General features: G+C 44.2%; 1 protein-coding gene across 8 annotated transcripts; it reads left to right on the forward strand.

Annotated features, from left to right (window-relative positions):
• The first annotated feature begins 14866 nt into the window (after positions 1-14866).
• On the forward strand, positions 14867-26410 carry ADIPOQ (adiponectin, C1Q and collagen domain containing). 8 transcript variants are annotated; one of them, XM_057306914.1, is made up of 6 exons: positions 15032-15071; positions 15768-16032; positions 18535-18645; positions 19734-19828; positions 22784-23005; positions 24150-26410. In XM_057306914.1, the coding sequence occupies exons 5-6, from the start codon at positions 22792-22794 to the stop codon at positions 24668-24670; spliced, it is 735 nt and encodes a 244-aa protein (XP_057162897.1). In that variant the 5' UTR covers positions 15032-15071; positions 15768-16032; positions 18535-18645; positions 19734-19828; positions 22784-22791; the 3' UTR covers positions 24671-26410. The 8 variants fall into 8 exon arrangements, with proteins under 8 accessions (XP_026352702.1, XP_044239410.1, XP_057162897.1 ...); XM_057306915.1 differs by lacking the exon at positions 18535-18645; XM_057306916.1 differs by lacking the exon at positions 15768-16032 and having other exon boundaries at positions 15035-15071.
• Positions 26411-27146: the final 736 nt, after the last annotated feature.

Raw genomic sequence — 27146 nt, forward strand, 5'->3', positions numbered from 1 at the left:
AGGCTCATAGTGGAAGAGCCTGATGTGGGGCTCGATCCCATAACGCCGGGATCACGCCCTGAGCCAAAGGCAGAGGCTTAACCGCTGTGCCACGCAGGTGCCCCAATATTATTTTTTCTTTAAAAGAAATATCAAATATTTTGAGACTTCATGCTGTTTATTGATTTGCTTACTTTTTGTATTTTTATAAAAAAGACATCAATTCTCTCTTGATGTTTATTAGTAACTCTGATTCCTTTGTCGTAGATTGGTTCGAGAAGGAAAAACACACTTCAGAGCTATATTCATCTGAGTGTACAAATTTAAACTCTAGTTCACAGAGGAAAACTTTGCAAAAGGGCCTCAGTCAGCCTAACAACCTAGACTAATTCTGAGACTCCTCCTTTTTTGACATCTAGGCTGCTAGTGGGGCAGATGAGGCAAAAATTAGCCCTGTGGGTTAACACCCATCAGGTAACAGCCTCACGTAGGTGGCCACAGCATCATGGTTAAGCACAGACACTTGAGGTCCTAGAATTCCAGGTTCAAACTCAGCTCTGTCCCTGTGGGCAAAGTTGCCTACCCTCAATGTGACTTAAGTTCCTAACCTTGTATTTTACAAAATGGAGGTGACACCTCACAGTCTCTCTGTGAAGACTGAATGAGATGGAGCTCGGGTACTTTCATTCATGTTAGCACAATGGTACTGTCCAATGTTCCTCCAAAGGGACAGGAGAAAGCTCCTGGCTCAGGCCCTTAGGCAAGGAACAAGTAACTTCTTTTAGGCAGCTCCAGCTCCTCAGTCAAAATAACTCTGTTTATATGCTAGGATTGTCCTAAAGTTTTCACAAAGTTTACCTTTCTTTGGCTTGAGATGAGGATGAAATCTGGAAGAAACCAAAACAAGAACAGAGTTTGACCATTTAAAATCTGTGCAGGAAGAGATGCTGAGGAATTAGCAGGATCCAGACTGGTTCCAATCCGCCATCTAGTGGACAAAAAGGGAAAGAAGAAATTTAAAGCAAAATAATTGATCTTAAGATTTTGTCAATGTCTGTAGTTTACCAAAAAAGTATTTTCTGATTAGTATAATTTAAACTCTCTACTGAATTTGCTTATTAATAGATTCATTTAGCTTTTGTAAAGTAAAACAACCCAGTCTTCTAAACATTAAGCACTAAAACTAAATTCCCTAAAACATTTATCTTTACAAAGTGTGAGTTTTGAAGGTTGTTGGAAGAGAGAACGCTCTTGAGTTCATATCATCATGACTTTTGATGGTCCGCCTTCCCATTTATATTATCCATTTCTATATAGTACTCTTTGCATTTATTTTGGCACATAGACTAGAAGTAGCTAGAGCCTGTTAGTGTTATGTCTTCCCCAAAACACTGACTGCAATCATTGGGGAAATAAAATGACTCCATTAACTTTTCAAAAATGTACACCAACTTAAAGTGCTGCTATAGTGAAGATGAACATTTGTTAAAAGTCTACGTGCTTGCATTAGTCTTTTTGCTGATTTATGTATGCACATATTTCCTCTATTTTTATTTCTAAGGTCATTTCCTTATGTGTTTATGAGGATTTCCATTTTGTCTAAGATGAAGACACTGGCAACCAAATTTCCCCAAAAAGTTCGTGACAGAAGCATACCTGAAGTGGCCAGTGCTGTTCGGAGACTTTTTTTTTTTTTTTAAACTCTTATTACCACTAACAATAATATTAGCAGGTGCTACTTACTGAGCTTCTGTGATGTGCCAGGCACGTATATGTTCTGATGTACATACTACCAAGCCTCTCACTAACTCTCTAAAATAAATATTGTTATCCTCACTCCAGAAGAAAAACTGATGCTTGTGACCCACTGGGCAAATCCTGACTGTGCCAAATAATCACTGACTGGTTGACCCCTTTGAGGACTAAGGCCTGTTCTCTAAGGATGTGCCTGACTTCAGCACTCCTCTGCTGGGAGCTGTGGGGCTTCCCGGGTGAAAAAGATTTCGTCCTTGCACCACGTAGCCCAGGGACTTGTGGAGAAGATAGCCCTAAGGGCACAGAGTGGGATGGTAGTGTGTGTTGGAGCAGATGCCCTGGAAGGGACGTCATGGCAGGCACCTGTGTGACCTCCCACAAAACACCTTTCTGCACTCTGTCCTTGTCTTCTTTCTCTGTTCTACCTTTCCTGTATCCCTACCTTTTTCCTTCTGCTTCTCTCTCTTTTCTTTCTCCCTCTGCCCTGCCTAGAACAGTGCTTTTTAAACGTGGATGTTAATCCATTAGTACGACAAAAAGTCAATTCAGTGGGTGTAGACCAGCATTAAAAAAAATGAAATCACACAATTCAAACTACACTGCAAGTGATGAAGGGCATCACTCACACTAAGGGCAATGTATTTTTTTGTTTATTTAGTTTAATTTTTAATTTTTAAAATTTTAATTCCAGTGTAGTTAACATGTGGTGCTTTATTAGTCTCAGGTGTACAATGTACTGATCCAACAGTTCCATACATCATTCAATGCTCATCAAGACAAGCTCATTCCTATCTCTGAAGGTAATGTTTTGTGTAAAACTTGCTTTAATATGTGTACCTGTGTTTGCATATACACTGGGTCAAGATGTAAACTTCATATCTTTTTTTTTTAAAGATTTTATTTATTTATTTGACAGAGATAGAGACAGCCAGCGAGAGAGGGAACACAAGCAGTGGGAGAGGAAGAAGCAGGCTCCCAGGGGAGGAGCCCGATGTGGGACTCGATCCTGGCACGTCGGGATCACGCCCTGAGCCAAAGGCAGACGCCCAACGACTGTGCCACCCAGGCGCCCCCATAAACTTTATACCTTATTTTAAGACATTAGGAAAACACTGCCCTCAAGTGGGGGCCCCTCCCTTACCTGTGGAGTTGCCAGCAAGAAGGCCCCAGGCACTGACAGCGCCCAGCAGGGAGGTGGCATCCGGGTCCTGAAGCGCTGGGAAGATCGTTTCTTTCCAGGCTCAGGCAGATCCTTCCTGAAGGCAGGGAATGGCCCAGGTGACCCTGAAATAATGCAGTGGACCTGTGGCCAGATGTGTCAGAGGACCTCTGTGGCAGCCCTGAGCCTGGCTGAGGGTCCCCTTCCCCTCCGGCTGGGCCCACAGGAGAGGGGAAAGCCGCCACCAGTGCCTGGCCATTATTTTACCTCAGGTGCCAGTTACCTGCCGGGTGGCCGGAACTGGCTGTCAGGTCTCTCAGTTGCAGCTTTGCCCCCCCCTCCCCCCCAGCCCTGCGGGCCCCAGGCCCTGAGTGCTCCTTGACTGCCAGAGGTCTCAGAGCCGGACCCAAACCTGGCCTCCCAGCAGGTGGCTCTGAGGCCCCTGCCCCCCACGCTTTGTCTGCGGCACTGAGGCCATGGCCCCTGGACACGAAGCCCTTCCGTTCACGGGTGGCGATGAGGACATGTGAGTGTGAGAGAGGAAAGAACGGGAAGCGGATCTGTCAGCCATCGCTCCTCTGACTCTTCTTGGAATTTCAGGACAACAAACAAAACTAAGCCAGTGTCCACTGGCTTGCTCGCCCCTGCGGAGGAGACGACTAGTTTGCGGGCAAAAAGGGAAGGATGCCTGGGGACCCTCTCCCCAGAGAACAAACACCGGTTCCAGACCACCGCGGCTCCCAACTCGGCCGAGCGACCCCAGGCGGCCTTCGTTCTGGGCACAGGCTGCGGCGGGCGCCGGGGGACGGGCTCACCCTTAAATAGGGAGCAGCCAAGGAGCCTTGGACCCTCCGAATCTGCCACCCTGGCGGGGGGGGGGGGGGGGGGGAGGGAAGGGCCAGGACCGCCTTCCAGGAGCCTGAGGAAGGGTCCACGGCCTGCCCGCGGAGCCCACCCTCCGGGTGCGGGCGCGGAGAACCTGTGAGCTGCTCCCCACGCGCCTGCCGGAGCTCGGGGCACTGGGCACAGACAGCCGCAAACTCCGGGGCTGCTCCCCACGCGCCTGCGCGAGCGCCGGGCTTCGGCTCAGACTCCCGCGAACCTCAGAGCTGTTCACGCGCCTGCGCGAGCGCTAGGGCCGCGTACTGAGGCTGGCGGAGGCCACGCCCCGGAGGACTCTACCAAGCCGGGCTGGAGCTGGACCCGCCCGGGACAGCAGTGTCTGCGCGGGCTGTCTGCTGGAACCCGCCACAGTGTCCTTAGCGACGAGGCTGCTCAGTTTCAGAGAGGGCTGGGTCCATGTTGACGTCTGAGAAATTTACGTTTAGAGTTTTTTAGTCTTAGAATTAATTTTAGAGTTACTTACTTTTTAGTTTTATTCGTTATTAATTTTCGTTTATGTTGAACTAGTTTTCCAGTTATTTAACTTTGTAGTTTTTGGTTTATTTTCAAAGTTCGTTTTCAGTTACTTATCTTCAGTTATTTTTGAATTGCTTTTAGAATTATTAACCCTTAGCTTTAGACTCAGTGTTTGGGTTATTTTTCATAGTTACTCTTTTCAGTTATTGTAATTTTGAGTTATTTTGACTTATTTTAAGTGTGACTTTTTTTAGTTATTATCGTTTTTAGCTACATATTTTTACATTCATTTAGTTCTGAATTAATTTTTAGTTATTTTTTTTGAATTTTCAGACTAATTTTTTAATTTTTAATTTTCCAAAATTTTGTCATTGGTTTTCATCTGTTAGTTTTGAGTTATATTCAGAACTATCTATCGTCAATTGTTTTCGTCCCTTTTTAAATTAAATTTCTGTTCCTTATTTTTGCTTGTTTGGTTTTAAAGTTTACTTATTTTAAAAAACGGCTTAGTTTTAGGATCACTGTCGGGGTCCAATCACTGATGGAAACACCATACTGTTTGTAATGGAAAGAATTCAATATAAAGAATTGTTACTCAGCTATTAGAGGACTAAGTTTAGGCAAAACAAACAAAAAGATATTGGAGTATCACGGAGATCTTAACTGCAAGAAGCAGCCACCAGCCCAAGGGCTGAGGGAGCAAAGGGAAGAGGTTGGAGGTGGCCCTGCATAGCTGGGTTTGACTCTCTGAGGAAAAAGTGCTGCCCCCCCCAGGACAGGTGTCCCAGGAGCTGGAAGTTGGTTTGGAGCTGGATGCAGAACTCTCGGTGCTGTCAGCTAATGCTGGAGTCTCTGAAGAGCAGGGGGAGGGATGATGAGGCTGGTTATGGAAGTATTGGGAAAATGGCCTACTGTAGACACTAGAACCAGCTGTTGTTCTCAGGGTGCAGACTAGTTGCTGGGGGGATGCTGACAGGAACTCAGGCGCACAGAGGTCCCTCTCCCCTCTTCCATTCTCTGGTCAGTCTGCTCTATTGGCCAAGCCTGACAGGGAGCAGCTGGCAATGGAAGTGAGTGGCTCCAGGCCACAAAGCAGAGATTAGAAGGGTGGGCTGAAAGCCGAGAAATTATAGCTAATAACCATCACACTGACCTCTGGAATTACTTAGTTTTAGTTCTGGATTTAGTTAGTTTGGGATTTGTTAAGGTTGATTTGATTTTAACTTTTTATCCGATGTAGAATCTGTCTGAGTCTTCAGTTCTCTGATTTGTTTCTGGAATGGAATGGGCCAACAAACATCTGAGGAGTGTCTCCCGTAAAACTCAAGAAAATCACTTCAGAATCAAGAAGATAAGTGTCTCACTTTGTTCATAAGGAAGCACTTTGACCACATGGCCAAAACTGGGCAGAATCTAAGGAACAGACAGTCAGGGAGGGGTTCTTTGGCACAATTGTCCAGCAGAGTGTTCTTTGAAATTTTTCAGAAAGTTATACTTTCTCCCACCCATTTCTCCCACTTCTCCCACCCCCCTTTCCTAATGACAAAATAGCTTTATTCTTAGATACAGAGTATATGTCAAAAATTTTCATTAAGTTAGTGTCTGAGGTTGCCCTGTGGAGGGCAGGATCAGCCCCCCCCCCCGCCCAAACTTCTGAAAAAAAAAATGGGTTCTGATATCCAGACTGATGATGATACCACAAATGAATCAAGAGGATATGAAAAGGTCTGTTACTCACATGATGAGGCTTTGAGGAAAGAGCAGGAGCAAGTATCCAAGCTAGTCTGAAATGACTTGAGTGAAGGGAACAGTGACTGGCTTTGGTTTTTATTGTGGTTGGGGTGGGGCCAGAGAAAGGTTTCCATGTACAGGCTGGGATTTGCATGGTTTGAACTTCCCGTCCAGTACCAAGGGAAGGGGTGTACACACTTTCTCTTCAGCTTGCCCAGATGTGAAGCAAAAGGGAGAGAGAAAGGTAGAGGTTGAAAGTTGTCAGTGGTCAAACATCAAAAATGGAGGCAGACTCTTTATTCCAGTTAAGCTAAGTTGTGGGGCTACACTTTCTTTGCCCATTTCCTGTGCAAAAGACAAAATATCTTTCTTGGGAGATAGAGTATGTTTCAGATTGGTAGACTGCAATGATTTTTATTTGCACAACAAAATAAAGATCTTCCCAAATTCATAGGGAGTCTTATTTCCTTCTACCCACATTACTTTCTAACCTACATTGTTCCATTTGGACCATAAGAACATTTCTTTATTTATGTATGTATTTGTTCATTTCCAAAAACACCTATTTCCTGAACACCTCTGTCCTCAGGAAGGTGCTGGCATCAGGAGAGACCAGGAAGGCATGAAGATGAGTGAGAAGCTCTCAGTACAGTTGAGGGAGACCGATGTGGAAATATCATCACAACACAGTGTGACACATTCTTTGGGGGCACAGAACCCTGCCACTGACTTCCTGATGTAGTCAGTGATGACATGACATCTGGGCTGGGTCTCCTGGAGCAGGCGATTTCTCCAGGTGGAGAAGGAGAAGGACATCCCGGTCATGCACAGGCACAGAGGCGTGGAGGAGCGATGCATGGCAGGGAGGATGCGTTGACAGAGGCCCCTGGGCCACAGGGTTTAGAAAAGCACTAACGTTAGGGCTGGCCCTGGTGCTTGACAAATAGGACCTCAGTTGGTCCTCACAGCCAGTCTGCAAGAGAGTAGGAAGCAACCTCAAGAGTCAATGCACTTCCAGGCCTTCCTGTTCCAATCACAGCCTAGAAGGTCCTCTGACTTGTCATTCCTGGAATTCTTCAACTCATTTCTGGCTTTATCCTTGGTCCATTCACTTCTCCCCACTTACCTTTGGAGGTGAGTCCCTCCCTCCTTAATCTTTGGGTTCCTGCCTCTTAAACATCCGTGGGGAAGGAGGAGGGTTGAGACCAGCTGTGAGATACAGGTGTGGCCAGCTGCAGAAGAGGCAGACAAGAGTGGAGGGGAGCCCCTGTGGGGTATCCTAGGGGAGTTCTGCAGACCAGCATGGTGGCAACTGAGCTCCTGGTGAACCAATCATAACCTGCCACTGCAAACAACACCCCTTGAAAGCTTGTGGGGGTGCCTTCCCAAGGTGGGGAGCCTGCCTTACAACCAGTCAAAGTTTGTGAATCAACAGATTGGGATTTTTAAAAGCACACAGAGCCCTTTGCTGCATTAACAGCACTGGACATGTCTACCCAGTCAAAAGAAAGTATAGTCTTTCACAATCTATGATGGCCTATTTTCATACTTTTCTATAGAACACATTCATTCAGTCTTGAATATGTCTCTCAGCATACTTCTCTGCTTTGGCTCTCTGGTCGTCTTATCAATTACCATATACATGTCTCAATAAGAATATGTAAGAACTGGAGCTGGACAGAAAAATCTTCTAGATTCTATTAGAATTGTCAGAAAACCCATCACTTGGATCCTCTTAAACACTTTGATCATTGACTAGCCATGTGCCCACTACAGAAACAGCTCAAAGCTTTCTCAGTCCTTTGGACATCAGTTGTTCTCTGAATCTGCAGAACCAGCCACACTTGGTGCTGGCAAAGTGCAAGGTGTCCAAGCCCTGCAGGCTTCACATGAGGAGCGTCTCCACAAATCCTGCATCACAGGTGGACGGCCAGAGGAACCAGGACCAGTCATCACTGCTGACGCTCCTGGAGTGCCGTCCCCCAGGCCCATTCTGAACGCCCACTCTGGCCAGTAGACACTGCATTTTCTTCTCCGAGGTCGCGCGTCCCGTAGCCACTCAGGAAAAAGTTACTGAGTGACTTGTGACTGAAGTACCTTTTTAAAGCCTTTTAAAAGAAAAGAAAAGGAAAAGAGAATGGCTCTTCTCTGGGTAAAACTTTTGTCATCTTTCCATTTGTTTAACTGAGAAAGAATACAGCACAATGAGATAAAAATGTCCTAAACCTTTTGGGAGAATTGTTCTGTGTGGTTTTGTAATATTGCCTGTTGTCCCCTCCAGATGACACCCTCTGACTAAAGTGGCTGGATTAAGGCAGCCTTGATTCTGTCAAGTCTGGTGGTGTTCCGAATGCATATGAAACACTCGCTGTGCCTTATGCAATGTTTAGAGAAAATAGAAATCATCCAAATCAGCATTTTTCAGATGTGTTTTTCAGAACCAGGAAGAGAATACAAGAGATCAGCAATTTTCTTCCTCAAGTTGCAATATAGGGAAAAAGAAAACATGTAGCCAGATTCAGAGAATTCCTATAGGAAGGAAACCTGCAGACTTTTTTTAACCCCTTCATTTCCCAAACTGTTTGACTGCAGTACTCTTACCTTTGTGGAATACCACATGCCATGTGGGTTAGTGACCTGCTGCGACAGGGAGCCCCAACAATACAGGGAGTCAAACAATACACTTATTTCTGTCTCTTGGAATAGTGCAGGGTAGGCAGGAAGCCTGCTCTGCATTCAGGATTCCCCGGCTTCTTCCGTGTGGGTTTCACGCCATCCCCTACAACATCATCTTTGTCCGTATGGTCAAAACTCGGTCATAGGCCTATAGTTAATATCATGTATTGTATACTTGGAAGTTGCTGAGACTAGATCTTAAGTGTTCTTGCCACAAAAAAAAAAGAAAAAAGAAAAAAGAAAAATTATGTCAGGTGATGGCAGTATTAATTAATTTGATATTGGTAACCATTTCACAATGTGTATGTATATCACATCATAGCATTGTGCCCTTTAGAGATATACAATTATATTAGTCAGTCATTCCTCAATAAGCTTGGAATAAGGAAGAAACATGTAGTTCTATGAAAAACAACCAATCCCCAATCCCTCCCCTCAAAAGACTGTGTCACAGGCATATCTGCCTTCCAGTTCATAGGTAGAGAAGAAATTGAAGGATCGCCCATGCAAAATTTTAAGACTCAGCCTGGAAGTAGCACACATCACCTTCTCTCATATTCTATAGGTGAAAACTTTGTCATGGGGTAACTCCTAGCTTCAAGGAGGGGTAGGAATTATGTTCCTGATAATGGAAGCCATTTCCCAGCTACCAGTCCATTAATATGTGTCATGGCCCCCCAACCAGCCTGCGGGGAAACAGGGAAGAGTCCAGGTCTTATCTCTTGGTCCGCAGTTCTCATTGCCACACCAGCATTTCTGTACTCAGCCCACATATATGGAGTACTCCTGTATGCCAAGCTCCATGTCAGAGTATAAGGATGGAAAGTTTTATAAAACAGTCTCCTAATTACATATTTGGTCTTTATAAGTGAATAAACTTTCAGGTATGTCTTTAATAGTCCTATCTTATAGCTTTGCATCATACATATTCCTGATGAACAAATACATACAACGAGCAGAGATTCCTTAAATAGACCCCCAATGCATTTGAAAAGTGAATGTATGAAAAAGACATTAAAAATTAGAAGTGAAAAAAAGTGCATTAAGATGGGCATTGGGTTCACCAAGGATATATATTTAAAAAAGAACATATAAAACATGAGGAACTGCTTATGTAAGACTCTAAAGCTGACGACCATATTTTCTTCCAGTTGAAGCAGGAAAGCCCAGATGACCCCATCCAGCGTGGAGAGCCTCTACGTATGTACCTGTTGGTAGTGGACCAATCAAAGACTGACAAATGTATTTGAAAGCCAATCATAACACTTTTCTCACTTCCAAATATCCCACCGTACAAGAACCAGAAAATCTCACCTTAAGACATTCTTACCAAAGACTGTTTTAAGAGTTCCTCCTTTCGATATGTGAAGCTCACTGTCCTTTCAACCCCCTTCCAGTCTCCCCTGGAATAAAAGGTGATAGTAGTGACTCCCTTAGAATAGTAAGCTTTGACTAAACAGCCTCTGATTGGAAGTTGCTGAGACTAGATCTCAAGTGTTCTTAAGTGTATAGGTGGTCTTTGTTCATTTGACAAGATAATTATAGGTTGGTCAAATAGTGAATTAAAAGAAAAAGAAATTGTGGGGCGCCTGGGTGGCTCAGTTGTTAAGCATCTGCCTTTGGCTCAGGGCGTGATCCCAGAGTCCTGAGATCCAGCCCCACATCAGGCTCCTCCGCTGGGAGCCTGCCTCTTCCTCTCCCACTCCCCCTGCTTGTGTTCCCTTTCTCGCTGGCTGTCTCTCTCTCTCTGTCAAATAAATAAATAAAATCTTAAAAAAAAAAAAAAAGAAAAGAAAAAGAAATTGTGAACATTCTGGGGGGAAAAAAAACATATTTTAAAGAATAACTTTGGAATGGGAGGAATCTTTAGGTAAAACAGAAAATCCAGAAATCAAAAGGAAGATGTTAAAAATTAGGTTAAAGAGGAAGCAAAAAATTTTTGTATAACATATTTTTTTAAAGGCAAAAGATAAATAAATTTTCAAAACATATGAGAGGACTAATTTCCTTGATATACAAAAAACTTTTAAAAGTTAATAAAAATAACTCAATAGGAGAGAATGGACAAAGGAAATAAACACATGAATAGAACACAACACAAATAATATGCAGTAAAAGAAATACAAATAATCAATAAATATATAAAAATATATCCCCACACATAATGAAAGAGATACAAAAAAAACAAGATAATTAAAAAAATCTATATTAGAGTGTCAAATATTTATTTATTTATTTATTTAGAATGTCAAATATTTATTTTTTTAATGGTTTAGAGAGGGAGAGAGAATGAGAGAGAGAATATCTTTTTTTAAAAGTGTTTTTTGTGTTTTTAAAAACGATTTTATTTATTTATTTGTTTATTTATTTATTTGAGAGAGAGAGAACGTGCAGGGGTAGATAGGGGAGAAGGAGAAGCAGGCTCCCCAATGAGCAGAGAGCCTGACGCAGGACTCGATCCCAGGATCCTGAGATCATGGCCTGAGCCGAAGGCAGACGTTTAACTGACTGAGCCACTCAGGTACCCCTGGAATATCAAATATTTAAATGTTGGACAGTATCCGATATTCGTGAGGGTATAGGGAAACAGGTAGTCTTATATCATGTTAATTTTGTGCTCTTTATTTTTCCCACCTTTAAAAAAAATCACCCAAAGTCCGTAGTTTATATTAGAGTTCACTCTTTGTGTTGTACATTCTATGGGTTTTGACAAATGCGTAATAGCTATCCACCATTATAATATTTCTTACTATTTAATTTTAGCCATTCTAGTTGGTGTGTAGTGATATCTCATTGGTGGTTTCAATTTGCTTTTTCCCTTATGGCTAATAATGTTGAACATCTTTATATGTGTTTATTTGCCATCCATATATCTTGATTTTACGAAATATTTTTCATGTCTGTCACCCACTTTCTAATTGGATTTTTTTTGTTTAATTTTGAGAGTTCTTTATATAATCTAGGTAAAAATCCTTTGTCAGATATATGGTTTGCAAATATTTTGTCCTAGTTTGTAGCTTGCTTTTTAATCCTCTGAACAGGGTCTTTTACGAGCAAAAGTTCTCATTTTGGTAGAATCTCAGTTTCCATTGTTTTCTTTATTGGATCAGGCCTTTGGTGTCATCTGTAAAACCTCTTTCTCCAGCTCTCCTTCCCTGTATTAGTTTCCCAGGGTGGCCATAACAAATCACCACAAACTTGGTGACTCAAGGAAGAGAAAATTATTTTCACCTCCTACTATGGCAGAATATTCACTAATTATTTTTATGTATGTCATTTCCTGTCACCTCTCGAACTATAACAATTATTCTTAAGTTTGTTCCCCTTTTTTGGCTATTAGCTTTGTTTTCTTGGGTGTAAATTCTTCTATTTGTTGAAGTTGTGGTCTATGTCAGATTATGTCTATTGGTACTTAGCCCCATACCCACTTTTAGATAATCCCCTTTATTCCTGAAGCTGTGTGTGAAATGACGTATCCTCCCCTGCTGGATGAACTCCAGTAAGATTCTGCAAAGGGGAGACAGTTGTGTAAGATTGAAAGGGGTAAAAGGGAGAAGCTATTGTGTTTCTGGCCATGTCACTGGCAGTGTCAGCGGCCCTGGCTGCTGTTCAGTACAGTCGTGGGGCCTCTAGCAGTACAGACACTGAGTGTAGGCTTACAGGCTATGGCCCAGTGACAGAGGCTGCTTCCTGATCTCTGGGCAACACCATCTCCTTTCCTTTGCTTCCCCAGCATTTCCAAAATTATTGTGGGAAATTCTTTGACTAAAACTATATTTGATACCCGGTGTGGTCCCAGGACACAGGTTCTCAAAGATATGAATCTAGGATTGCTTATCGGAACTGGTCTCCTTGCCAATGGAAGTGCATTACTCTTAGTCCAAAGCATGAGTGGCAAAACAGATACTTAAATTAGAATCTGAGGTTGCCCTGGATGAAGTGCAAGTATAGCCAAGTCTTTGTCCTTTTATAGCCAAGAATTGTTTCCTTTCTTGCCATTTGTAGGGATTTGGGGATGGAGCGGAAGGCTGCAGTATGTGCTTACTCTGCTGTCTTGCTCCAATATTCTGGATTATTTCAAAACATAGTGATAATGCATCATTATTTCAATTAAGATTATGTTTTAAAAATCACAATCAAGCAAAAATATATGGCAATATTTAGCCATACTTATGGCAAACTTAGTCATGTGGCCTGCTGTTTTAATATCCCAATTCACCTGCTGAAAGGGGATTGAACTGCAGCCATCATACCCTGGAGGAAATAATCACATTTATTTGATTGTTTTGCTCTAGGTAGTAACAGTTCCGTCCTGGGAAAAAGACTAGCCTCAAGGCCTTCCTGACTGACTGCGTTTCAGTTACAGTCTTTAAGCCAGTAGGCCACAGAATTGCCTCTTTCCACACGGTGACCTTTGTGGCGGTTGGCAGATTTCCCTGAGGTCTCAAAATGACAGACTTTCACAACGTCACTGGCTGACAACCAGACCCAGCCCAGTCTTGGTGTGTTTTTGGGGCTAAAGTCAATCCACCTTGTGCAACAGTTAAAGCCTGCTGTAACCAGCTGCGTTCCCATATAGTTGGGAGAAAATACTTTTTTTTTTGCCAACCCCAAAGCTACGCTGGAGTGCAAACGTGAATCTTAGGGTCTCCTAGTCCATCAGGAGAAGTGCGAGTTATGAAGTATTAGAAAGCATACCAGTTTTGTAGTCAGATCTGGGTTCAAATCTTAGATCTGTGCCTCGGACAAGTCACTCAACCTCACTGAACTCCAGATGCTTTATTTGTAAAATACAAGACAGCCATTGCTATCTTCAAGAGGATATTAAATACGATCAGGGGATACAACACTGAACACACAAAGCGCCTGTTCTCATGGAGTTCCCGTCACATTAAGGAGAGATAGATAGTAATACAAACCAAAGTAAATAAGAAAATGCCACAATAAAAACAGAACAATGATGTAATTGAGGGTAGCTCTGGTTTCTCTGTGTTTTCTCCTTGGTCCGACCTACCTGGGAAACTATAGTAAACCTTATTTTCCCCGGCCCCTTATCTAAGGCAGTGGGCCCTTGGAAAGAGATTCATGACTCCAATTTCAAAGGACTAATGTGACTTCTCTAGAAAATGTGCGTATCAGCCGAAGCCGAAGGCCTTAGATCAGACTTTTACTTTACTTTGCTGTGGACTCTTAGGCTCTGCGTGGCCAGCAGAGGCGGTGTTCAGGGGCGGGCACACGGGCCCAGCCTCTGCCTGAGAACACTCTGTTTCTGAACGTCTTACAGAAGTTGTAGCTGGGATCTTGAGCCCTTGCTGGGGTCATGATCGAATGCCTCAGAATTCGTGGCTTGCAGGAACCAGATCTGATCCTGTGTTTCAAAAATAGAACATGGGTTTGCCAAGAAAGAATCCAAGGTATGAAAGTTGCCATTTCAAGCCTAAGCCTTCTAGGAACACCTACATGGGAGGCAGCCGCTGGTCCTCCAGGCCGCTCCCAGCCCAGAGCTGGGTTCCCCAATAGGTAGAGTAGGCAATACTCTTAAAGGACTGGCAAAACGAGCGCTCACATACCCACAAAAAGTTCATTTTCAAAACCTTATTCAGAATTTTGGAATCCCAAAATCTTGAGATGGTATTCCAATATCACATTTTATGGAAGTTCTCTGCTATGTCGAATTTGAATTCCATAGGGTTAGGAGCTCCATAAATTTTTGGAATGCAGGGCCCCTAAAGGTCTTACTCTGGCCCTGCCCCATGCCACCCCAGGAACTTCCTTTCACCTCAGTTCTCAGAATTAACACACAAAGACTTCCCCAAATTTGGGGTCCAGGCGAGAGAGCCGAGAAAGTGTTCTATTTCCTGTTTTATTGCCGCCCCTCTGACTAGTCCCCCTTCTGAAGTGCTCTGTTGGGACCCCACAATCTCGCACTTTGTCGTGCACAGCGAGCAGGAGTGTGGTGGTGGCAATCGGTGTCGCTGTCTTATTAGGGCAAATCTATGGGGAAAGAGGGGTCTCCTGAACCACTGGACAATTCGTTTTACAGGAGGAAGCTTCGCCCTCTGATGCAGAGATGGCTTGTTTTTCTTTTTCTGGGCTTCACCCTTGCCCCATCTTCTCTTGCTATTGTAGGAAGCAAACATATGAGCCAAGAGAATGTGAGTGCCGTGACTGAGGGTCCACTCAACTTCCTAAGCCCAAGGGGGGTTGCAGCAGGTTCCCCAGAGTGGAGACCTGAAGCAATTGCCAGGGGAGGGTGCCCGCCCACTGGCCTCTGGCCCTCACAGGGTTGGCCAATGGGAAGGGACAACTGTGGGGTGGGGACTGCCTGCCCCCCTTGAGTACCAGGCTGCTGAGGCTGGATCATCTCCTCATTTCCATCCTGACTGCAGTTTGTCTGATTCTACACCTGAGGGTAAGAACAAGTCGATTACAGTTCCAGGCTGGGGGTGGGGGTGGCTGCCTTGCAATGGAGCCTCTGGCTGGGGTTTGCCCAGGCTCTCTTGTCATAGAGGGTACAGGTGGGTACAGGCAAAACTCTGGCCAGGGCAGCACTGGTGGAAGCAGACAGGCCTTGGGCTTCTTCCTTGATTCTCCCACAGCTTGAAGAGAAAAGGGGCTGTTCCTATGATCAAAATGCCTGGGGCCATCTTGAATTTTGCCCAATTCACTCTGTGGCGAGAGGTCTACCCAGAGAAAAGACTGGGATCAATGAGGAGGGAGGGATGGCCCAGTGATAGAGTTCAATTAAATAAGAAGAGAAGGAAATAATTCACTTCTCAGCTTGACTGGGTAGGCAAAGAAAGAAGCACGTGGAAAGGCAGCTTGGGGAAAACCTGAGCTCTGACCTCAGGCTGAGTCTAGAACTTAGCTCCACCACTTGATTCTTCTCAGCAAATATTGATTGAGCAGATTCTGTAAGGCCAGACACTGGGTAGAGTTAGTGAGATACAAAGATGAGTGAGACATAATCGTTGTCTGGATTGAGGGAATCTGTAAATACGGGGATATCTACACAGATGTGGGGGTATTTCACAGGATGATTGAGACATTCAAATGAGATAAAGTGAGCTTGGAATGTACTGAAAACTTATGAAAATCTTATTTTTAGATGACATTTTTTGACAGAAACCAATGGGTCTGCCTGGCCTTTGCCAAGCCCAATCCTGCTCGCCCCAGGGAGCACTACACCTGAGGCTTCTGGTTGTTTCCAGTGTAGAGGCAGAGGTCAGAGTGGGAAGGATTTTAGAGATCAGTCCAGCCCTCCTGTGTCAGCGGGTGTGGGTCCCTGGTGTGGAGAGGTTCTGGTTTTCAGATCAAGCTTCATCGGGGACGCAGCCATCTCACTCCTGGTGACTCCCTCCAAAGGCGGTAAGGTGGGTTCCTCTGGATGAGGTGGGGGAGCAGGGGAGCCCTTTATGCTCGTAGAATATGCCCAAAGGAGCATGGGAGTGTCAGCTTTGTTCTTGAGGCAGAGAACTGGAAGCAGCTTAATTGGCAGTCCTTGCTGCCTCCCTCCCTGAGTTCTGGAGGAGTTGTAAAGAGAGACACGGGACTGGCTTCTTGTCCTTTCTAAGGTAGTTCCAGGGATAAACTTTCCACTGACTCCATGTCAAGACAGGAGATTAGTGGCCCCGCTTGGGGGAGGGCAGGAAGTCGAAGCTTTGGAGAGTAGAAGTTTTCAATCAGGAATTTTTTCATCTGAAGAGAGACTGATGTAAAATGCATTAGAGGACTGTTCTGCTTTGCTAGTTCCTTGAGAATCTATGCATGTGTGTGTACGTGCATGTGTGTGCATGCATGCGTGCGTGTGTTGGGCATGGGACGCGGGCAGCTCTCCTAGGGTTGAGTGAAGGTTTTCAGGTAATCCTCCCGGGAGCCAGCCAGAGTTGAGTAGATTCCTGACCCTGTCATTCATCATTAGGCTGTACCATGTGAAATTGCCAGTATTCTACCATTTTAACCTTTACAAATGGCAATTTCATCGAACCCAAAAAGTTGCATGATCTTTCTTCTCCTTTTTTTTTCCCCTTTCCAGCCACTCAGCACTTCTACTAAGAGTTGCGTGATCTTAAGCCAGTATCTTGGTCTCTTCAAGTCTCAGAATCTTCTCTACAGTGGAATCAAGAGCAGGGCTATGGGGAAGGTTACATGAAATAACATTTCAAAGTGCCTTATGCAATCTCTACTCCAAAGCACCCTTGCCAATTTCAAAGTGTTCCTACGTCCCTCATGTGATCACATTTAGCGGATTAGGAAGTTGAGTCTGAGAAGGCTTTTTAGAGGCCGTGTAATGTGATGGGAAGCTTACTGGTTTGAAAGTCAGACCAGGAATGCCTCAGGGATCATGCTCTTAATCGCTCACTTTTCCCATCTTTAAAGTTGGGATTATTTTCCTTGCTTCATGGAGTTCTTGTAAAGATTAAAATAAGTAATAGATAAAATAAATAATGGGTAAAAGCTCCTCGTGTGGGAGCTGGCCTCTATGAGGTTCTAATAAATGCATCCTTTTCCTTCCCTTTAACCTCCTGCTTGTAAAAGCAGGACAGAGGTGAGACGGCGTATGGGGTCCATTCCAGCTCTCAGGGACTTAGTGATCTGTGCTTTAGTGCCCTTTCCTGCTGGAAGAGTTGGCACCAGATCTGGTGACTCTTTCCCCACCTAATGCTCTGTTTCCTCCCAGTCCCAAAGGAGACCCCATCCTGCATTTCACAAGATTCTGCTGTTGTTACTGAAATTCCAGCAGGTCAAAGTGGATTTTCTCATGTATATTAACATATGAAAATAAGAGGTCATAATACGGCCCTTTAGGATCCAGAGAACATCATGACCAACCTCTCATACAGTTTTACAAATGGACGGATCCCTGCCTATACACAGTGTACCATGAAAGCCAGTGCAGTAGAAAGAATTCGGCTTTGGATTTTAAATTGCACCCCTGCACTCCTTTCCTTGTTATGCATGGGCAGAAGTTACTAACCCTCCCTGGTCCTGGGATTGCTCTTGTGGGAGTTGAGTCCCACCTCCTGGAGTAGTAGGGGTGAAATGAGATGAGAGGGCAGGTGGATGTAGAGTGGGGGTCTGTAGCCGGTGGTCCATAAATGTTTGCTCATTTCCCTTCCCTTCCCTTATATGTGTGGAAGTTTATAAAATACTTCATACTTTTAGTCAATTGAGTCTCACAATAAGATTGTGACATAGGCTAGGTAAGGATTAATATCATTAGCAATCACGTTTGCGGGCGAAGAGCAGGAGATCCGGGAGGTGAGGTGGGGGCGCGTAAGTCACCCAGCGTGTTCATGGTGGAGCCTAGAGCCAGGGAACCTGCATCCTAATCCGGAGGGCTTCCCAAGCTATTTCCCTTATGGCCCTCATCCCATGGAGTGGAAGATGAAAAGGCAGATGTGTGATCCTGATGCTTTTTGTTTCCTCCTCTGAACTATGCCTGAGAGTCCATTTCGGGGCTTTGGAAGACCAGAATTTGATCTCCAGCTTTTCTACATTTAAAAGCTCTAGGATCGGGGGCCCGGGTGGCCCGGTCAGTTAAGCGTCTGCCTTTGGCTCAGGTCGTGATCCCAGAGTCCTGGGATTGAGTCCCACATTGGGCTCCCAGCTCAGCGGGGAGTCTACTTCTCCCTCTGCCCCTCCCCCTGCGTGTTCTTTTTCTCCCCTTCACAAAAATAAATAAGTAAAAATATTGAAAAAAATAAAAGCTCTAGGATCTTGGACAAGTCACATAACTTTCCTCCTCTCTAAAATGGGTACAGTCAGAGCTAACATTCGTTAAGCACTGACATGGGCCATGCACTGTTCTAAGTACTTTATACGGATTGTGCCACTTAATCCTCCAACAAATGTTTGACTGACGCGTGTTACAGGTAAGAACAAATTATTCTCATCCAAGCACCAAGACCATAGAGCCTGTGATCCTGTTCTGCTCCCCACTGTCTCTCAGAATGGTTGTGAGGATGAAATGAGACATTAGTGAGGTAAGGACTTTACAAATGGAGTTCTGCAAAAACAGAATTGTGAGCGGAACTTGGGGTTTAGCTTCATGTTCCATATAAAATTTTCATTATAGACACCATTGAGTCTTAGTTTACAGTTTTGTTTAATAATGTTTTCTCCTGTAGAAGTCTTTCCAAAGAAAAGTGTGACAATTGCCCTATCTAAACAAAGAGCCCAGATAATTTTGGAAGACTTTTTATTTTTATTTATTATTTTTTTAAGATTTTATTTATTTATTCGACAGAGACAGAGACAGCCAGTGAGAGAGGGAACACAAACAGGGGGAGTGGGAGAGGAAGAAGCAGGCTCATAGAGGAAGAGCCTGATGTGGGGCTCGATCCCGTAACGCCGGGATCACGCCCTGAGCCGAAGGCAGACGCTTAACTGCTGTGCCACCTAGGCGCCCCGACTTTTTTTTTTTTTTAAAGTGGCATCTCCTCACTGACCTTCATTTGTTATCCATTGCTGATTTTTCCACCCAAAACTAGGTGTACCCATCTTCCCGCCACCCCTCTTCTCAGTACCTCCACCCATGCCACTGTCATGAAACCCAGACTGGTTGTCCCTGCCATTGGAGAAATCCATCCATAATACTGAAGTGTTGAGGACAGAATGCCTTCCCTTGGGCTGGGAGAAGAGAATTTTGACTTTGAAAAGAGGAGGAGGAGCCACAGAACTCCAGAGACCTTCTGACTTCACACTCTCCCCAACAGTTTGGAGAAAGCCCCCAATCTATCTTTGGGTTCCTCTGTAGTTGCCCCCACCAGTTCTCATGTTCTGGACTCTCTCTTCCTATCTCCCTGTGGAAAAGAGCACAGCCTCATAGATTCTGCCCTCCTCATTAAGGGGGGGAAAGCAAGCACACAACCTCTCAGAGATCTTCTCGGGACTTGTAATGCTAACCCTAGATGGAGAAAGGAGGAAGGTGAAAAATAGTGAGAAACTGAATGCATATGAAGTCTTAAAAGCCTCAGAACAAGTATTCTTCCTAAATACGAAAGGGGCTTGGCTGGTTTCCCCTCCTTGGCTTCTAATTTAACTTACCTCTTTCTTTTTATTTTGGGACAAGCCAAGCCTAGGCTGTGCGTCATTTCCAGCCGTCTTTGACTGCACCCGCCTGAGCCCTTGAAATCCAGTAGAGGGCGACAAAGGTACATGTAGATGGTAAGAGGAGCCTTGGCTAGAGGTTCACCACCATCAAGGGGCAGCACCTGTTGCTCTATGACCTCTCTCCCCCCTTCTCTCTAAGTCTATCTAATTTTCAATTCTCACTTTACTTATAAGATCATATTCAAACTTGATATTTACTAAATGATGCAGCAGCTCAATAGAGAGGGGAGGGATTAACTAAAGGTGTCTTCAAACAGCTAGTCTTGAAATAGAAACCATCTGAGTATTTTAGATCACAGTTTATGCCAAAACAAAATATCAAAGATGAACTAAAGAATGAAATTTAAAACATATCAAACAATAGAAGACAATAAAATAGACTATTTACCAAGAGCTGGAAGGGCTAAGAACTGTTTAAAACTTAGAAACAGAAAAATAGCAACAGAGTTGACTGTAAAAACGAAAACTCTGTCACGTAAAAATCAGGGTAAACAAAAGAATAATCTACAGAATAATCACCAGAGAAAATAGTCATGGCATTTATGATGAAGTTTCCGTATAAAGGAAACATCACACAAATTGATTCAAAAGTACTTTGTGTCCCTAATAAATTAAGTGACAAAACCACTAATGGATGTATCATGAATGAGGAAATTAAGTTAGGAAATAGGCTTTTAATAAAATGTACAACTCACTATTGATCAAAATAGCAAGGTGCCATTTCTTTTGTTCACTAAACTAACAACAGCAAAAATAGGTTTTTAAAATTTTGCTGGTGAGAGTAGCTAATAGAGCCTCTTACACACACTAACACACTACCTAGCAACAGTGTAACAAACTGCAGTTTGGAAATACACATCCAGACCCTTAAAAATGTTGCTACATTTGGCCCAGTAATTTTACTTCTGGGAATATGTCGTAACAAAATATAACTTGGGGATAAGCTATATAACTAAGGATATTAGTTAAAGATTTTAAAATAATACTTGAAAGTGGAAGTAAGCTAAAAGTTCAACACAATAGAAATGGTCAAGTGTACCCACTTGATGAACGGGCACACACACATTTAAAATAGTGATCGTGACAACTAGAAAGTGACAAGGCAAAAATGGGGGGGATAATTCTATGCAAAGTGTGTTTTTCATTATGTTTAAAAATAAAGAGAGGAAGCCTTAGGACTGGGGATCCTTTTGTTTTCTGTAGTTTACAAAGTGTTTATGTTACTGATTTTATTGACTACATGTGCGTGTATGTCTGTATCTATAACTACATCTCTCTCTATATCTGAAACATGAACATATATGAATGAACGAATGAATGAATGAATGATGAGTTGGTTGTGTCTCATGGAGAGGGCACTATAGAGCCCAGGTGATGGGGCACAGAGGCGGGATTCTAGCCACCATGCACATCGTGTGTGTGGGGGGGGGTAAAATCCCCAGTCAGAGGTTTTTCCTGCATCACAGAGGAGCTGTCTCCTGAAGCCAAACCCAATTCTGGAGACTTTGTACAACTCTGAAAGACAAACAAACTGATGGAAAATCGTGAATCTTTGGAGTAAAAAAACACACATGAACTGTGTTTAACTTAAAATCAGGTTCATGGGATTAAGCATCTTTTAAATGCCACAGAAGGTTTTAGCAATGCCTGTGATCCAGGATCCTAGGACTTATTCCCCTTTCTGTGATGTTTTCTCTCAACTCCCTGGTGACAGAGGGTTGGGGAGACTAAGACCCTGGCTATCAGAGCTGGGGGACCAAGATCACCCTAATATCAGAGGCAGAAGCTGGGAGGGGACCCGTATATACATAAAGGACCATCTTCTGGGAGGGGGATATGGAGGAACAGTTCTGAGGCAGGATGTCCTTGGCCACCTGTGCCACTTGAGCTTTTTCCTGGGGCTCCCAGAATACATATTTCAAATACACTCCCTTCTCCATCCTTCTTCCCCTCTTCCTTTCTTCTTTCCTTCCTCCCTCCTTCTCTCCTCTCTCTGGCTCTCTTGCTCTTTCTTTTCTTCCTTAGAAAGATATTTATTTGGTCCCTACTCTGTGCTGTAGTATGTTAGGCTTTGCCCCCGTACTTGTAGTTTAAGGGGGGAATGAATGAGCAAATCAGGAATTATAGGATAGTGCAAGACGTGCAACGCTAGAGGTAAGCAAGGGCACTGGGGGTGCGCAGAGGAGGAACCAACAACTCAGACTGGAGAGGGAGGACTTCCTGAAAGAGAAGACATCCCAACGCTGTTCTGAAGGCTGCGGAGGGATCAGGCAGGTGATGAGGTGCGGTGAAGGGTGGCCCAGGCAGAGGGTCAGCCGCAAAGTGTCATCCTGATGAGATGGTGTGTCTCTGGTTGTCTGATTAACTCAGGAAGAGGCTGTGTGTGTGTGTGTGCATTGTGCAAGTGTGTGTATATGTGTGTGCATCCATGTGTATGTATGCATGTGTGTGTACATGTGTGTGAGCCTATGCAATAAACCAAATGGTCTAACGTGTGAGTCAAGAGATGGGGACAGGAAGAAAGAGAATGAAAGAGAGAGAGGAGGAGGAACAAAGAAATGAGGGAGGGAAGTAGAGAAGAAGAACGAAGGAGCCAGAGAGAGAGAGAAGTTGTTTAGAATTGAAGAGGATGACTTGAGTCATCATCCTTGGAAAACTCAAGGGGTAGATTCTTGACAAATGCACTCTCAGAACTTGGTCCAAGGAGCCTGGTCCTGTGCTCAGATAAGAGGCAGTTGGAAGAGCGTTGTCCTGCCCTCACTGAACTCACAATCTGTTGAGGAAATGAGATTACACACAAAGAATAATGCTAAATATTGCAAATTTCAGAAAAGAGAGAGATCAAGGTGGTTGGAAATAGTCAGACAAGTCTTCTGGAAGAGGTGAGTGTTGAGAGAGCAGGTCTCAGAAGTGGATGCTGCTGAGATGGCCCGAGTCCAATGTAGGTCTGGACGGAGCGTGCTGTGTGGGGTCCGCTCACGTGGCTGACAATGTGGATCTGGGTTCCAGGGCTCAGGATGCTGTTGCTACGAGCGGTTCTACTGCTACTAGTCCTGCCCACTCACGGCCAGGACGCTGTGACAGAAGGGCCTGGAGTCCGGCTTCCCCTGCCCAAGGGGGCCTGCGCAGGTTGGCTGGCAGGCGTCCCAGGACATCCTGGACACAATGGGACCCCAGGCCGTGATGGCAGAGATGGCACCCCTGGTGAAAAGGGTGAGAAAGGAGATCCAGGTAAGAGCAAGACGTTTGGCTTCCTCCATCGTAGACTTCTCCTGGGTAGAGCAGGGCTTCTGGAACTATACAAGGGCATTAGCTATTGACAAAGGCCTAGACACAGGGAGGAAGCAATTTTTTTTTCTGTGAACCATAAGTAAACTGAAGTGAATTTTGGGTTGGTCTTCTGGTTGTGAGAATAGGTCATACCTATAAAACCAGTACCCTCAACTCTGCCCTATTGACATCACATTCCCTGTACCCTTTCCCATCCCCGCCTCATCCATCACTCTTCCGTCTGTTCACATTCATGTTTCCCTTCATTTCCACTTAATTCCCATTCTACCCAGTGGCATTCACACTCAGTTCATCCTTGTAGCTCACAGTCCTACTCCTGGGGAGCTCTTGGTGAGTTAAGAAGATAAGTCTAGGGGCGCCTGGGTGGCTCAGTCGTTAAGCGTCTGCCTTCCACTCAGGGCGTGATCCTGGAGTCCTGGGATTGAGCCCCACATCAGGCTCCTCCGCTGGAAGCCTGCTTCTTCCTCTCCCACTCTCCCTGCTTGTGTTCCCTCTCTCGCTGGCTGTCTCTCTCTCTGTCAAATGAATAAATAAAATCTTTATTAAAAAAATAAAGTAACTTAAAAAAAAAGAAGATAAGTCTAAAGCACAAGGCTGTTAAGGATTACTACAAGAAAGTCGATTCCAAATATGCCAAACTGAATATGGACAAATGCCCAACGTATGGAACAGAGAGAAATGTTCTCCATGAAGAACTGGATTAACAATGAAGGCTTTAAAGAGGAGGCGGGGCTTGAGTCAGGCCTTGAAGGATGGGCAGACAGAATAAAGGAGGGAGGGCATCCCGCACAGAGGGTATAGAAGAGCAAAAGTATGGTTGGTCGAGCTAGCATATAAAGGGTTGGCAGGATGGAGGGTCTGTGATGGAGACATAGGAAATAAGGTTGGAGATGAATTTATGGAAGCCTGCTGGGGGATGTAGAAGGAGAAGGTATAATTCACCTCTTTGAGGGCTCCCTTTGGTTCTTTGCTCTGTAAGTCAGGCAGGTTGTGGGTGAGGGTCACAGGGACAGTGTTTTAGGTTAGAACTAACCAAGGCAGGAGTTCTGTTCTTTATGGTCACTGAGGTCTTCTAATTCTCTAGGTCTCGTAGGTCCTAAGGGTGACACTGGTGAAACCGGAGTAACTGGGGTTGAAGGTCCCCGAGGCTTTCCAGGCATCCCGGGCAGGAAAGGAGAACCTGGAGAGAGTGCCTATGTGTACCGGTCAGCATTCAGTGTGGGATTGGAGAGCCGAGTCACTGTCCCCAATGTTCCCATTCGCTTTACCAAAATCTTCTACAATCTGCAAAACCACTATGATGGCACCACTGGAAAATTCCACTGCAACATTCCTGGACTGTACTACTTCTCCTACCACATCACGGTCTACTTGAAGGATGTCAAGGTCAGCCTCTACAAGAAAGACAAGGCTATGCTCTTCACCTATGACCAGTACCAGGAGAAGAATGTGGACCAGGCCTCTGGCTCTGTGCTCCTCCATCTGGAAGTGGGCGATCAAGTCTGGCTCCAGGTGTATGGGGATGGGAACTCTTATGGGCTCTATGCAGATAACGTCCATGACTCCACCTTTACAGGCTTTCTTCTCTACCATGACACCAACTGATCACAACTAACTTTGAGCCTCCACCAGGTCAAACAACCCAAAAGTGAAAGAACAGTCCACAGGTGTTCAGTGGAGTTAAGAGAGTCATTTTGTGATCTAGTTGGAGGGCTCTGAACATTATTCATTCATTTACTCATTCATTCATCAAGTATCTTTTCAAAAAAATTGTATTCTATGTTCCCTTTCCTGAAGAAGACATGGCCCCTGGCCTCAAGGGTCTCTTATGTAGTAGTAATGAAAGGTTAATAATATTTCTGGGGGTGCTTCACATATACGGTGAGACAGAGAACTACCAGGAAGTATTTGACAGTGCTATTCTGTTTCCACTGTTTTTCTTCATGTTCATGCCAATCCTGGGAGGTACACAGGAAAGATATTATTCTCATCACTTTATGCTTGGGTCCTGAGCCTGAGAGAGTTAGGTGAATGCCTAAGCTCACACAGGTATTAAGTGAGAGTTCAAAGTCAAACCCAGGTCTGTAGACCTTTCTCCACTAAACCCTGCCCTTTTTTACGAGTACATGGCCTCTTGGGACTGTTGATAGGGGGTCTATCACCCAGGTTAACTGAGGGCCTCTGAGTTGGTCTTCATGGTGAATTAAGCCTTTTCCCAGTAGAGCTCCCTCAGAGAAGGTAATTCTATGACCAGGTCCCATCCCAGCTGGACCACTAATCACTCTGTACTTCTGCTTCTCTGTGTCTTTCCTCATGCTCTTCTCTCCAGCTCAGAAAGCTACATGCTGAAATCCTCCCTGTTCCCCAAAACCACCTAGTCAGGAAGCTTCTCTGACGTGATAGCTCTTTCCCGCAAACCTTCCTCACACACTGTGCCCCTGTGCCCCTCTACATATTACTCTGGATGAGAGTCCTGGGTATAGAAGACATCTTTCTACCAGGCCAGGGACAACTGCCTGAAAAGGACTGTGCCTCCTTCACCTCTGAGTCCCTTTGCTGGTCCTTGATAAATGCCTCATGAAGACCAAGCTCTTGAATCTCACCTCTACCCAGAACGAACCCCAGTTTAGTCTCTTCATAAAACTAATCCTTATCTATAAAAACATTTTCATTTTAGGAACTCCCTGAATTTAAGTACTTAATCCTTGTTCCATTGGATAGTTTGAATCTTTTCACACTGAGGTTTGGCATGACTGTGCTTTCCAGAATACTTAAAGAATTTTTCCTGAAGGAGCTGGCAATGCAAAACCCACAAAGGAATTTGGAAACCATTCTTTCCTTGGGTCTGGAAAGACCTGGGCCTTCTGAATCTATTTTTGTTCTTTAAGAATCGAAAAAAGGAGAAGAAGAAAAGGGAAAGAACTCTCGGAGGTGATGGATATGTGAGCTGGCTTGACTGTGATTATTTCACCATGTTTATCTCAGCAAATCATCACACTGTACATCTAAATAGACGCAATGTTTAGTTGTCAAATATTTCTCAAAAACATAAAGAAGTATATGTGGTTGATGGTGGTAAATACCCTCCCAGCAGGCAATAGCTTGAGTAACGCTTTTCAAGGTTTTTAGCAAAAGCTGAGTTAATGGCATTCTATATAAACAGAAATGGGAAGCTTTTTTCTTTTGCTCTCAGTTTTAAATTCTGAATGATTCCCTTTTGTGTCCGTATTGCTCATTAAGTGATTATTATTTCTACATACCCAGCTTCGTCTTTTAAAGTATTTGTACATCATCATTTTCTACAAGTAAAGATACTATTCAGCATTAAAAGGAGAAACACTTGAATCACATGCCTTTTGTTTTCATTTTTTGGAGAAAGACACGGGGTTTAGAGAGGGTTGAAGGGATAAATTGCGTGTTAGGACTCTATGTTATGAATGACAGAAAACCCAACTCTCACTTGAGAGGAAAAAAGAAAAAAAAAAAGAGGATTCCCTTGCATGATGAAGGTACCAGAGCAGCTATCCTGTTGTTAGGTAAGGCTTGAACCAGAGGCTCAAGGGATATCAAAGACCCTTTTCTATCTGTCCTTCCAGTCTGCCTTCAGCCATGTAGGCTCAACGCTCGGGCTCCACACAGTATACTGCTAGGTTTTTGGTCACGATATCAAATAGAATGACCGGCAGCCTGCCAGCTCTGGTATCCTCTCACCACATCATCTGGCTAACGGGACATCCTCTTTTCTGGCGGTTCCCTTGGAGGAGAGTGGAAGTTCTCTTTTCCAGAAGCCCCAGCAAGTATATCCTTGCATCTCATTGGCTCTCACTAGGTTGTATGCCCATCTCTGACCAATTACCTCAGTCAGGAGGATGGACTATACTTACTGACTTAAGTTGATTATGGCTCAAGCTGAAGAAAAGGTATATTTTCTCACATAAAACTGGACACAGTTACCAGAAGTGGGAGAGTGGATGATGAATGTGAAAACACCTGTCCCCCATAAACTCTTAATGCTATGATTGAATTTGCTTAGGTTTCTCAGAGAGATATTGCTGGAAGATTACTACTGGTTTTCTCTAAA

This window comes from Ursus arctos, unplaced genomic scaffold, assembly GCF_023065955.2.
Source record: "Ursus arctos isolate Adak ecotype North America unplaced genomic scaffold, UrsArc2.0 scaffold_4, whole genome shotgun sequence".
Lineage (NCBI taxonomy): Eukaryota > Metazoa > Chordata > Mammalia > Carnivora > Ursidae > Ursus > Ursus arctos.

Bases quoted from the DNA above. Each gene is read 5' to 3' on its own strand.
- ADIPOQ (XM_048214722.1), top strand. From the start codon at position 15,126: ATGGAGCCTCTGGCTGGGGTTTGCCCAGGCTCTCTTGTCATAGAGGGT. The intron at 15,178-15,784 runs GTGGGTACAGGC...ATTTTTTGACAG, and splicing joins TCTTGTCATAGAGGGTACAG to AAACCAATGGGTCTGCCTGG. The intron at 23,006-24,149 runs GTAAGAGCAAGA...CTAATTCTCTAG, and splicing joins GGGTGAGAAAGGAGATCCAG to GTCTCGTAGGTCCTAAGGGT.